Below are 12157 nucleotides of genomic sequence, written 5' to 3' on the forward strand. Positions count from 1 at the left end.
GGACTTTAGTTTTAGGAGTACCCGTGTACCGAAATGCATAACTGAAAAATCACAAACAATATTATTGGGGACCAGCTACACAATATTTTCTGATATTTTAGTTCCCTGGAGTAGCTGAATGAAATTCTCCACATTTCTAAAAAAAGAGGCACACGCAAAGACGTATATTACCTCCAGCATTTGCATTGCTGTAAATGCAGACAAAATATAGTAAAAAAGAGGGTAGAATTATGTTGGGGGGGTGTGTGTGTAAATAAATTAGTACGTTTGCCATAAAGAGAGACTCTTTGAGCTTTACTGTACGTGTATATCCATTATTGTCGAACCGATGAAAGTTGATAGACCTCAACTTCGGCTTAAACTAAAGGAGACGTAAAAAGGGTTAGAAAAAAAAAGGGGGGAAATAGAATGGAGAGATTCTGAGGGGCAGTTTAAGGTAAATATTTGTATCTTCTTCGATCTCGTGTTTAGCAGAAATCCATAAAGCAGTTATTCAGTTTCAAGAAGGAAAAAAAAAAAGGAGAATGGGAAAGACAAACAATTAAACCTTGTATCTGTGACTTTATACAGCGAGTATTTCTTTTTATCTTTTTAAAAGTAGGTTACCCCCTCATCTAACCGGGGCAAATTCTGCTGCCTAGCAAAGACAGATACCAAGGAAGGAAATAGCTGGAGCCACCCCAAAACATGGAATTATAAATACCGAAATGTAAATAGCCAGAACTCCCCCCCCCCCCAAAAAAAGAAAGAAAAGTTCAGTGGGGAGGGGGATCTGACAAGCGCCCAGCAAGAAATGGAGCAAAGACAGTAAAGTGGACGGTGCCAGGGGCGCTCGGAAGGAGCCCTGCAGAAGAGTGGCAAGAATAAAGTCGAGAGGGGTACACAAATGAGGAGTGGGGAAGTTGCCCCTGAACCCCAGAGCCGCCGCAGCAGCCTTGCAAGGCTGCGGCGACTGAAATATGATAATCAGAACAGCTGCTCTGCGCTCCCTTCCACCAATCGGCGCGGGACAGGCTTGACGTCCCCGCGCGTTACGTCAGGCCAATGGAGATCTAGCCGAGTTGGAGCAGAGAAGTTTGAGTAAGAGATAAGGAAGAGCCTAGCGCCCGATCAGCGCTGAGTCCGGCTCCGCAGCGCCTCTTCCAGTCCCAGCACACGGGCAAAACTGGACTGCCCGGCAGCGCGAGAGAGGGCAGTGCCGCCCGGCCAGCAGCGCCTCTGCAGCCCGGCTGCTGCCCGTATCTCACCCTCTGCTTTTTTTTTTAGCAACCGCTTAAAAACCTACTTTGGGGTCTTAAAACGAAAGCGCACACCACCATTTCACTGTGGACAATACCCCCTCTTACAGATATGGGAGACATGGGAGACCCACCAAAAAGTAAGGAGGATTTTTTTTATTTTTATTTTTTTTTTTTTTACCGTTTTGTTGGAATCAATGTGCTGTCTGTTGAAACCGTGTGAGGCAGGGAGCTGCTAGGAGCTGCTCATCTGAACTTCACTGGAATGGTAGAGAAGGTGCCTTTGTTGCCATGCTTGCATGCTTGCTGTGTTTTAACCTCTTATCCTTAGCATTGGGTCCTGGGTGCCTTTAAAGTTTGGGGCGCAGGCAGGATTTTAATGGTATCTCCAGGCTGCCCTGGGGATTTAGCTGTCTTCGCGTTAGACTCCAGTGGGTCTTCCTGAATATACAGCACCTAGCCCATGTAGGCGAATTAGCATTAGGCGTGCGAAGGAGAGCCAGTGACAACTGTAATGCTGTCTATGCTTGCTCACAATATCGAGCCCAGTGTTATACGGGAGAGGGGTTTAAACATCCACTCGTTCAGTTCCCAACGTTTCCAGCCAAACCCATATATATACCCCTGGAGCGAAGAAAAAATGCAAAACGAGGGAGTTTGGGTTGCGTGCAAGGCTTGCAAAATTAGAAGCTTCACACCGAAGGCTGTTCACATCTGCATTTTAACATACGTTCCGCCTCCTTTCTAAATGAGGCAAGGTTTTGATGGCACACTTCAATTACCATCCGAAAGTGCAATGCTCTTTTTAAAAAAATCTAAACCTCCCAGAGTATGCCCTATAAGGGATCGACACTAAAAGTGTGTTTATCTCTGTAGGAGAGTAAACGGTTAGTCAATCATGTATTTATTTTCATTTCAGAAAAACGTCTGATTTCCCTATGTGTTGGTTGCGGCAATCAAATTCACGATCAGTATATTCTGAGGGTTTCTCCGGATTTGGAATGGCATGCGGCGTGTTTGAAGTGTGCAGAGTGTAATCAGTATTTGGACGAGACCTGTACGTGCTTTGTTAGGGATGGCAAAACCTACTGTAAAAGAGATTATATCAGGTACGCCATTTACGCTGTTTGATTATTTGGTTAGATTTTACTGTATATAGAGACAGACAGAGGGAGAGGGGTTTTTTTTGTTTGTTTTTTTGTAAAAAAAAAAAAAAAAAAAAAAAAAAGTTAATTCTCCAAAGGTATAAGGGGAAAAGTTCTAGTCAAGTTTATTCCATAAATTAAAAGGAAAAATATAAAACACTCAAACTCAGGAATAGCTAGAGTTTGTAAGGACTTCTCCTGGTAAAGCAAAATTCCTGCATATGTGCTGTGATCCTAACAAAGCAGGATAGCATATAAATATATTTTAATAGTATAGCTATTCTGGCACAGAGCTGGTCGCTTTTAAACACATACCTGAAAAATGCAGCTCTGTGTGTTTGTTGTACGAGTTACAGGAAGGCAAAATCAGATACAGAATGAAGACACTTCAAACATGTATGCAGTAAAAAAAGAAAAAAAAGAGCGGACAAATAAGCCTATTTACAGTAGGGCCTATTATAAAAAAATAAGATGAAGTTTACAGTTCAGTTCTGAAGGAAGATCCGTTTATTATAAGGGTAAAAGATAGACTACAATGTTTCTTTGCTAAAATAACTGGCATGTACTCTTTTTAAATATTAACCCCTTCGTGATACCTGACTGCCTTTTCTTTCTTATCTTATCTGTGCTGATGAATTAGACAGAGCAGATCAAATTGCCCATCATCTGTTCGCGAACAATTGGGTATATTTAGATAATGGAACTGCTTCCTTCCTCACATTAAAATCTGGTAACTGATAAAATGTGAGAGTTGCCAATCCTAACACTATAGCGAAACCAAAGCAGAACTCTGGGGATGTTTATTATTTGTGCTCTTGGGTCATGTTTATCTATTGCTAGCCTTTGGTGTCATCTGCTAGGTTTGTGTATAGCAGAATTTTGGATATTAGCTATGCTGAATGGCCAAAACATTGTTACAGAAAGTTTTAGGAATAAATATCACCCATTTAAGATACCTTTGTAGATTCATTTTATTTCCGAATCAGAATAAAGCACTTGAGTTCCTCTAATGCAAATATCATAAATAGTTTGTTCCTTAAAGCCACGTTGTGAAATTATCCTCAAAGTTTTGCAATGTTGAGAACAATCCGCTCCGTTCTTAGCTTTACGTTTAAACGCATCTGGGAGCGGTGTTTTTATTTGATTTTATTTTTTAACGTTCTTCTTTGACTCTTTCCCCGTCTCAAAAGAGAGAAAATATTTGGGAGTGTGATCCGGTCATTCCGTTCCTGTGTGAATTTCATTGAGTAGGGGAAATGAGCAAATAATTACAACTTTGAAAAGTTTCTGCAAAACAAATTTCATTTGTTCAAATTATTTAAAATAAAAGGTGTACAATTTGTGCTAGGCGACCTTGCACTAGACTCTGAGCAAATATAAAGTTGTCAAGCATATGCCCAAAAATAACTCGTACCTATTAAGCTATAATATTTGGAGATCTTTCGTTATTTTTCCTGAGACCTTATTATTCAGAAGTTTTAGATCTGAGTAGAAATTGAATACATTGTGTGTGACACACACCCTGCTATACATACACACACAAATACGGTGTAAATATGTGTGTGCGTATAGACATACACACAACACAGAGATTGTGTGCATTATAAAGGGTATTTGGGAGAGCATATGTGTATATGCATGTGGTAAACTATTTCGGAGTGTGTGAGTGAATACGTATATACCTATGTGTGCATATATGTTTAGAATTAGAAAGAATACTAACTTGCCTTGTTAATCAAAGAGGTTAGCTAAATAATATTCAGTCTGAGCCGATACACCGTGGAGCTGTGAAATATGACTCCGAACTACAGCTAATAGAAATGTATCTCTGTCTATGTAGATAAATATTGCTACCTGAAATATCTTTCCTCTTTCCGTATCGAAGAGGACTCAAGCTCCAACACAGTAGCTATTAAAGATGTATAAAACAAAGAGGCGAATTATTTGCTCTGTTGAGATACCAGTAAGGAAGTTTTTCCTTTCGTTTGTTTGAAGGCTTAGCGTTCAGCTTAAGGTGGTGCTGTTGGGGGGGGAGGGGGGAGTGGAAAGGTTGAATTAGGAGAAGGGCTGGAACGCCGCATCCTTTAAAACGCACTTTAATAGAAAAGTTACGCTACAGAAAGAAGGCGGAAGGTAGAAAGAATCTTGAGACCTGTAGTTCCTAGAAAAGTTCCTCCTTCGGTGTCCTGAGAAGGGAGAAGTAAAACTTTAGCTACTGGAAGCCCTAGTGTGCAGGAGGCGGCAAAACTCCTGAAGGTTTCATTCCCAAAAAAAAAAAGAAAAGAAAAAAAAAAAGGAGGCTAATAGGTTTGTGTTTGTGCAATGGATGTCACTCTCTGTCATCGGAGCCAGCCTTTATTTTACATATTATACACAAGCGGCTTGCTATAGCTCTGGAGCAGCGTGGGGGCAGCCAACGTGCCCTGAGCCCAGTGTGAGAGCGCCCGGTGGGCCCCCCTCCTCCCCCGCCGCCCCCTTTGCTGGGCGACTCAGGCTGTAGGGCAGGAGAGGGGTTAGGAAAATCCTCCCGGAGGTTTTGTGTTTGTTTCCCCCCCCCCTTCGCCCCCGTGGTGCTTGCGGGAGCCGGGGCGGGGGGGTCGTCTGAGCTCTGCTGCCTTTTACAGCGGCGAGATCTGGGCATTGGCGGTAACTGAATCCGTTTTATTCCTTTCCCCTTCTGGCTTCTGTGCTGTAAAGGCTTGTTTAACTAGCGGGCGGCGTGTGGCGAGTGGAGCAGGGCCGGGGGGCTGCACACGACTGGGGGTGAAACCTCTTTTCTCCTTCTTGTCTCTGGGCCGGGCCCCGCTCAGGTTATACGGCATCAAGTGCGCCAAGTGCAGCATCGGCTTCAGCAAGAACGACTTCGTGATGCGAGCCCGCTCCAAGGTGTATCACATCGAGTGTTTCCGCTGCGTGGCCTGCAGCCGCCAGCTCATCCCAGGGGACGAGTTCGCGCTGCGGGAGGACGGCCTCTTCTGCCGAGCCGACCACGACGTGGTGGAAAGGGCCAGCCTGGGAGCGGGGGACCCGCTCAGCCCCCTTCATCCCGCCAGACCGCTGCAGATGGCAGGTACTCCTCCAGCCCACCGGGGAGGGGGGAGCGAGCTGCTGCGACTGCAGGCCACAGCCACTCTGTGCATCAATCGGCTCTGCAGCGAGAGCGGCCAGGGCTTTGTTCCAGTCTTTCCTTCATTCCTCTGCCGCTGTGTGTGTGTACTGTACAGCCCTGTAGACATATATGTGTATGTATGCGTATGGCCTGTTCTGCAGAACACGTGTGCTGTGCAGAGCCAGGCACAGCTATAGATCTCTCTCTCTCTATGGGTGAGCCTTCCTATGGAAATGCTATAACCACACACATACTATCATTATCCATATATACACCTATAGATGACAATATAACCGCAACACCTGGCACATATGACAATAGAATACACACACCTGGCTATATGTATGTACACACATGTATATATCCGAAGGCATATCTTTAGATCTATCTCTAAAACATTATATGTGTGTATGTATTTATATAAACACACTAATATATTATAGCTGTATATAGATTTATATAAATACTATATATATATATATAATATATATATATGTGTGTGTATTTGTATACACGCATATATAAGCCAGTATTAAAACCTTGAAATCTAGTGGTGCACTGGAAGTACATACCTCAGGTATTGTACGTGCATTTGTCGAATGAGAGGCCTGGGAGAACCAGTGGACCCTTTGGGGCATACGTTTCCTCCTTTGAAAGTGGGTTGGTTAGATAGATAGATAGATAGATAGATAATCTAATGTGTATATATAGCACTTCAGTATTGAATCACAAATCCCTTTTCATTATTTTTTTCCAAAACATTTGGAACATGTTGTTTTAAAACATTGGTAGAAAGGGGGTCCAAAAAGAGATAGACTTAATAACTACAGGCGAGCACTTAGGCTGTAATTTAAAACTGTCAACAAGCTAATCTTCACTAATTGCCTTTTAAAGCGATTCTGCCTTCTTGAGACGTTTTATGTGATTTGATGAGAATTTCATCTTAAACTCTGCCTTGCAACTTTAGACTGGACCCAGCATACAGGTTTACTTATACTTCTAGTTTTCGACCTTTGCATTAGATAGTTATAGAAACTGAGCTTCAGGAAGGGGAATAAGAAAAGGAGTACTTGTATCTTTCACAGACAAATAAACGACACAAGATAGGAATGGAGAACTGCTATCCAGGTAACTAAGGTTAAGGGATATTTACAAACCCTGCCATGTTTATAGGGGCACAGATGCCTCGTCTGAGCAGTTTTCAAGTGACCTATGTATATAGAGCAGAGAAACATATAGCTAATCAGTCCAGAATTTCGGGCAGATTATGCGCATCCCCTCGAGCATGTTTGTGCATGTTTTATAGGGAATATTGTGTCTGCAGTTACAAAATTACCGGTATTGGGGGGATCTTGTTCGGTCTTCATCGAATGTCTTTGCGATTTTGTTGTGACAACGGAGAAATAGAAACTCGATTTTACAGGACAAAATTGAACACTCCTTGGCCAGGCCTTTAGTAATGTTGCCCCTTTATTTCTGGCCAAGTGACATTTAGGGTATTCTAATCAATTTAATTTCTGAAGAACAAAAAAATATATGCGCATCCGTAAAACGATGTATTTCTAACTTTCGATATGACAATATCTGTCCATTTGGTTGCATTTCCCGACGGTTTCCATTAAAATAATCAACTGCCATGCTTTTCCCTTCCCCTTTTATGATTTTGTAATATCTTCATAAGACATAACTTCACCTTGATCCTCCACTTTCCCAAACAGCCCCTTCTCTTGGGCTCTCGGGATGCGCCTTTCACAGACAAGGTTTTCTACAATGGATGCGTTTGCTTTTTGTTTTGGAGCAGCGGCGTTGGTAGCCGGTGCTTGTAACTGTGCTCAAGGTCTCAGGCCATGTTGTGAGAGTGACTACATACAAGAGGCAAGCACGCAAATTATGCGAAGTGCTCCCTTTTGAAACTTTTAAGCTATCTGCTTTTGTGGCTTCTCCATAAATAAATACTTCCCTGCCCTTGCCTATTATGAAGTAGAATATTCCTTGTCTGTCAAAGATAATACAGGGTTGATCTTCAGTTTGTTTCTTGTCGTCCGCCCCTCTCCCCCCCCCTCCCAAAAAAAAATTTATTTGTCTGTACAGTAAAAAATACCAATTGTGGTGTGATTCCCTTAGCTGGTAGAGGAGAGAGAAGGACAAGACTTCAGAGCTGAATGCCTTTATGGCCTTTTCAATAAGGATCTGCCCCAGAAAGCTCTGACTCTCTCTAGATTCTCTGCCTCTTACTTATGGGGATCCTGTTCGTTCCTCCCCCTTTCCCTTGCAGCAGAACCTATCTCTGCCAGGCAGCCCGCTCTTCGACCCCACGTCCACAAGCAGCCCGAGAAGACCACCCGAGTCCGGACTGTGCTTAACGAGAAACAGCTTCACACCTTGAGGACCTGCTACGCTGCCAACCCCAGACCCGACGCGCTTATGAAGGAGCAACTGGTGGAAATGACTGGCCTCAGCCCGAGGGTCATCCGGGTCTGGTTTCAAAACAAGCGATGCAAGGACAAAAAAAGGAGCATCATGATGAAGCAGCTTCAGCAACAGCAGCCCAATGACAAAACTGTAAGTGGCTGCAGGCTGGGACCCTAATGGAACGGTCCTTCCGGAAGTGGAAACGATCCTTTGATCTTGAAATTGTACCACGAGAGAGAGCCCACCTCTCCCCAGCCTTCTTTGGGGTGTGGTTTTGTCTGGGCAGATAACTGCCGCTTATTATGTGAGAGCTCCATTTTTTTTAAAAAAAGTACAGATGTGGTGCAAGTTGGTTTGCCTTCAGATTCCTGTAAATATGATTCCCCTATTCTGTTGCCAATGCAATTTAAAATAGACCGTAGCGAGAGGATTACACCGCCTGCTCAAGTGGACACGCCTTTCGGTGGGGCTCAGGATTCAGTGTGCATGAGAGTAAATGCGAATTGCGAGCCCTAGAGTTTAGGGGATGTCATGAAGCCAAGCATTGTGTGATATTTATTTTACAAACGCCATGGACTCCTAAGGGGGAAAGATGCACTCCCCCTCTTCAATGGGGGAGTCAAAACCACAAATCTGATGCATTTTCTTACCACTTTCTATATTATAACGTGCATATTGGTATAGGTGAGCAACTGAGCCCGGTGCAGCAAAAGACAAATGCAAGGGGAAGATCTTGATTTGTCATCTTAGTCACAATATTTTCAGCATTATATATAGTTATGTACGCGTGCATATGCACACATGACGCAAACAAGCTGGCTCGCGTTTAAATTGCAGGATTTAGCCAAACAAGTTGCCTTGCTCCATTTTGCAACCTTCCTCCCACCCCCACCCCTTTGAGCCTTTCAAGAAGGGACAAGGTGGATGAGGTAATATTTTTTTTTTATTGGGCCAACTTCTGTTGGTGAAAGACACAAGCGGCTACTCATTCCCTCTGTATTTCGTATATTGACTGACCCGAAAAAGACTATGAATTCATAAGGCTGCCTAGTTAAGTGGCATTTAAGGAGATTCATTTTACTCTGTTAGAATGCAATAAAACACAATGTTATCAGCACACTGTTCCTGAAGGCTCCAAGTCCTTTTGTACATAACAGCCGTAGCGTTTATTTTCAAAAGCTCCTCAGGCACCCGAGGTGGGTAGCGTAGAGGTTATACGATCCAGTTAAGGGCACACAGAAAGCCAGCATGGACGCAAAATATAAACCCAAGGTTGTTAACTGTTTCTTGTTCCTTACCATGCATCGCCAGGCAGTGGTATTTGGTGTAAGTAGTTAATAACCTTTTAGGCAACCGGGCATGAAGAAATACAAGGATTAGGGAGAAAGAAAGTAACTTCCAGTGTGATAAATGCAGAAATAGGCTGACCTATAGTAGAATAGGGTAAGACGTTCACAGCAGATTAACTATGTAAATAAAGGCGACTGTATAGATAAGATAGAATAGCAGTTTATTGACTCAGTGCTTATATACAATAAAGTTAACAAAGCTCATTAACATCTTTTGGTCGGTTGTTTACAGAATATTCAAGGGATGACAGGAACTCCTATGGTGGCTGCTAGTCCTGAGAGACATGATGGGGGTTTACAGGCTAACCCAGTGGAAGTGCAGAGTTACCAGCCTCCTTGGAAAGTACTGAGTGACTTCGCATTGCAGAGTGACATAGATCAACCTGCTTTTCAGCAGCTAGTAAGTGTTAGTTCCCAGGCTGAATATGCTAATATGTACAAGGGGCAGAATATTGGGTATTCTCTAAACTTGGTGTATATGTGCTGTGAGATATGAACCCGAGACTATAAATGCATTCCTGATATTCGCATTATTGCAATATGTCAGTACTTTGAATAATATGGATTTTATGTTGTTTGATCGAAAGCCCACTTGAAGTCAGTAGAAAGGAGCCTATTGATTTCAATGGGCTTTGGATCAGGCCCATAAACCAGTCTGAAATAGTAATTAAGATAATTATAGTCATTACATTTTAAAGCAAATCTATGGAGGAGACTAGCATTAAAAACTATAAGCAATTCATCATTTTACTCTTTGTAAACTTACAACAGCAATTACTAACATTGGGTCCACCTTTTTCTTGTTGCCTATGTAGTACAGAATTGAGTTCAGCTGTATGAATATTATGTCAGCCAGACCGATGAGATTCTTAAAACAGGGAGGGTGGGAAAGTGTAAATCTTTCTTTAAGTATGTACCACTAGGCAGATATTTATATCTACCCCCTTTGAAATTATATCTTATATTTTATAAAGGGAATTGTTATTACATAGTCACATGCAAAAGCCAAACAATATTAATGGACTGGCTTAACCAACAAGAAGACAGAAATTTAAGACTAAATTCTGTTCTTAACTCACTTCCTTATGCCTACGTCATTTGGCAGCTCATATGGGACCATATCATCTGCAATACTTAGGCTCAACAAGGTGAATTAAGGACAGAAGTTCAACCTTAACTCAATTTCCTGGCCTAAGTGTGTTTAAACCAGATCTTTAAAATAATAAGGTACGTTGTGTATGGTTTTTCAGCGATTCACAGTGATAAATAATAATGAAATATTACCATAGAGGTTTTTGATTGATCAAGCAATTTTTCAAAACGATCCCTTGGAAAATAAAAATAAAGGTGTGAAGCACCAATGTATATTTCTACGCCTTTCCTTTTAGTGACCCACTCACTTTTATGATGTTTTTTTCCCTTATTCTGATGCTGAAGAATTAATTTGTTCCATTTGGAATGCTATGTTCATTTGGAATGCCCTGTAATTTAGCAGGCTGTTCTGTGGATGCTATGATACAAATCATCTTGGTTCTAGAGCATCTTCTAGTCCCCCTGCTTAAACCAAGCCATCCGGTAGGCATGAAAAAAAGAAACAACAACGACAAAATAAACCAAAACACTGACCTGGTTTGTCTGCTTTACTTATTTTGGGCTAATTGAACAGAAGATCTTTGAGCCCTGGGATAGACTGGCCTTTGGTGGGTACTAGGTCTAGCAACAGAATTCAATATTTTGGGATGTAACCTGGAGGCAAAATTTGCCCTATATTTTTTCTATGACAGCTAGACCAAAAATAGAGCATGTAGATTGAAAAATAGATGCCTCAGGAGCATTTTGTAGCATGGACCCAGTGTAGTGACTGTTCAAGTGGCTGGTGCAAATTTCTGCAATGTAGGAAGGGCCTTAATCACAGAATTTTCTAACCAAGAAAGAGCCAACTGAATTGTGGGTGTATTAGAAATGCTCAACTCTCCATATTATGGACATTGTAAGATTAAGATCTGATCTCCAACTCACAGTGGCTTTGGTTACCCTTTTTACCCAATTGACTCATTTAATACAGGCCCATGGAGTCCACATCACCCTCAGGGAAGAAGATGGCTTGTTGAAAAGAAAACACATTATGCCCGTTTTTATTGTATTATGCACCATAAAGGAGAGTGGGAAGTAGCCTTGCAGTTTCATGTCAGAAAACACATAACGGTTCTTAAAGAATTGACTGCAACACACTGTTGGGAATTCCTGAACAATTAGAATGCAAAGATCTCTGAACGACCTGTGAAAACAGGTCTAATTAATGACAGTTTTTGTGTGCCCTCTCCCCTCCCCCACAGCCCATTTTGTTCTGTGAATTGACTTAGGGGCTGATTCAAAAGTCCATTCAAGTCAATGGAAAAACTCCCATTGATTTAATTGAGATTCGGATGATGCCCTTTGTAGTGCATGTTGCTTATGTATTTATAAATCTTTTTCTTCTCCTCCTGCCTTTAATTGATAACTGTAACTACATTTGTAACCTCCCCTCTCCTTATTTTCTTTTGGGCAGGTTAATTTTTCAGAAGGAGGACCAGGTTCCAATTCCACCGGAAGTGAAGTAGCATCAATGTCCTCTCAGCTCCCAGATACACCTAACAGCATGGTAGCCAGTCCTATCGAGGCATGAGGAACAATTCGTTCAGATTTTTTTATTATTATTTTCCCCGTTGAAGAGAGTGGGAAAGTTATCATGTTGGGACTCTGAAACTTAAAAGTATTTAACAAACCTGTAATGAACCTAGCAAAGAACGCTCCATGAAATGCACGGAGTCTTGTTATAAATGACAAGGTGAAATGGTAGCAACACTGTGAAGACAATCATGGGATCTTACTAGAATAATAATAATAATTTAAAAGAGTAAATAA

At 42.0% G+C, this 12157-nt stretch overlaps 1 protein-coding gene across 1 annotated transcript; it reads left to right on the forward strand.

Annotated features, from left to right (window-relative positions):
- The first annotated feature begins 1251 nt into the window (after nt 1-1251).
- ISL1 (ISL LIM homeobox 1) lies at nt 1252-11918 on the forward strand. Its single transcript, XM_077816269.1, has 6 exons — nt 1252-1378; nt 2158-2347; nt 5194-5453; nt 7768-8054; nt 9486-9653; nt 11802-11918. The coding sequence occupies exons 1-6, from the start codon at nt 1351-1353 to the stop codon at nt 11916-11918; spliced, it is 1050 nt and encodes a 349-aa protein (XP_077672395.1). The 5' UTR covers nt 1252-1350.
- Nucleotides 11919-12157: the final 239 nt, after the last annotated feature.

This window comes from Eretmochelys imbricata, chromosome 5, assembly GCF_965152235.1.
Source record: "Eretmochelys imbricata isolate rEreImb1 chromosome 5, rEreImb1.hap1, whole genome shotgun sequence".
NCBI lineage: Eukaryota > Metazoa > Chordata > Testudines > Cheloniidae > Eretmochelys > Eretmochelys imbricata.

Coding starts and splice junctions, on each gene's coding strand:
- ISL1 (XM_077816269.1), top strand. CDS start 1,351: ATGGGAGACATGGGAGACCCACCAAAAA. Junction 1,379..2,157: donor CATGGGAGACCCACCAAAAA/GTAAGGAGGATT, acceptor TTTTCATTTCAG/AAAAACGTCTGATTTCCCTA. Junction 2,348..5,193: donor TGTAAAAGAGATTATATCAG/GTACGCCATTTA, acceptor GGCCCCGCTCAG/GTTATACGGCATCAAGTGCG.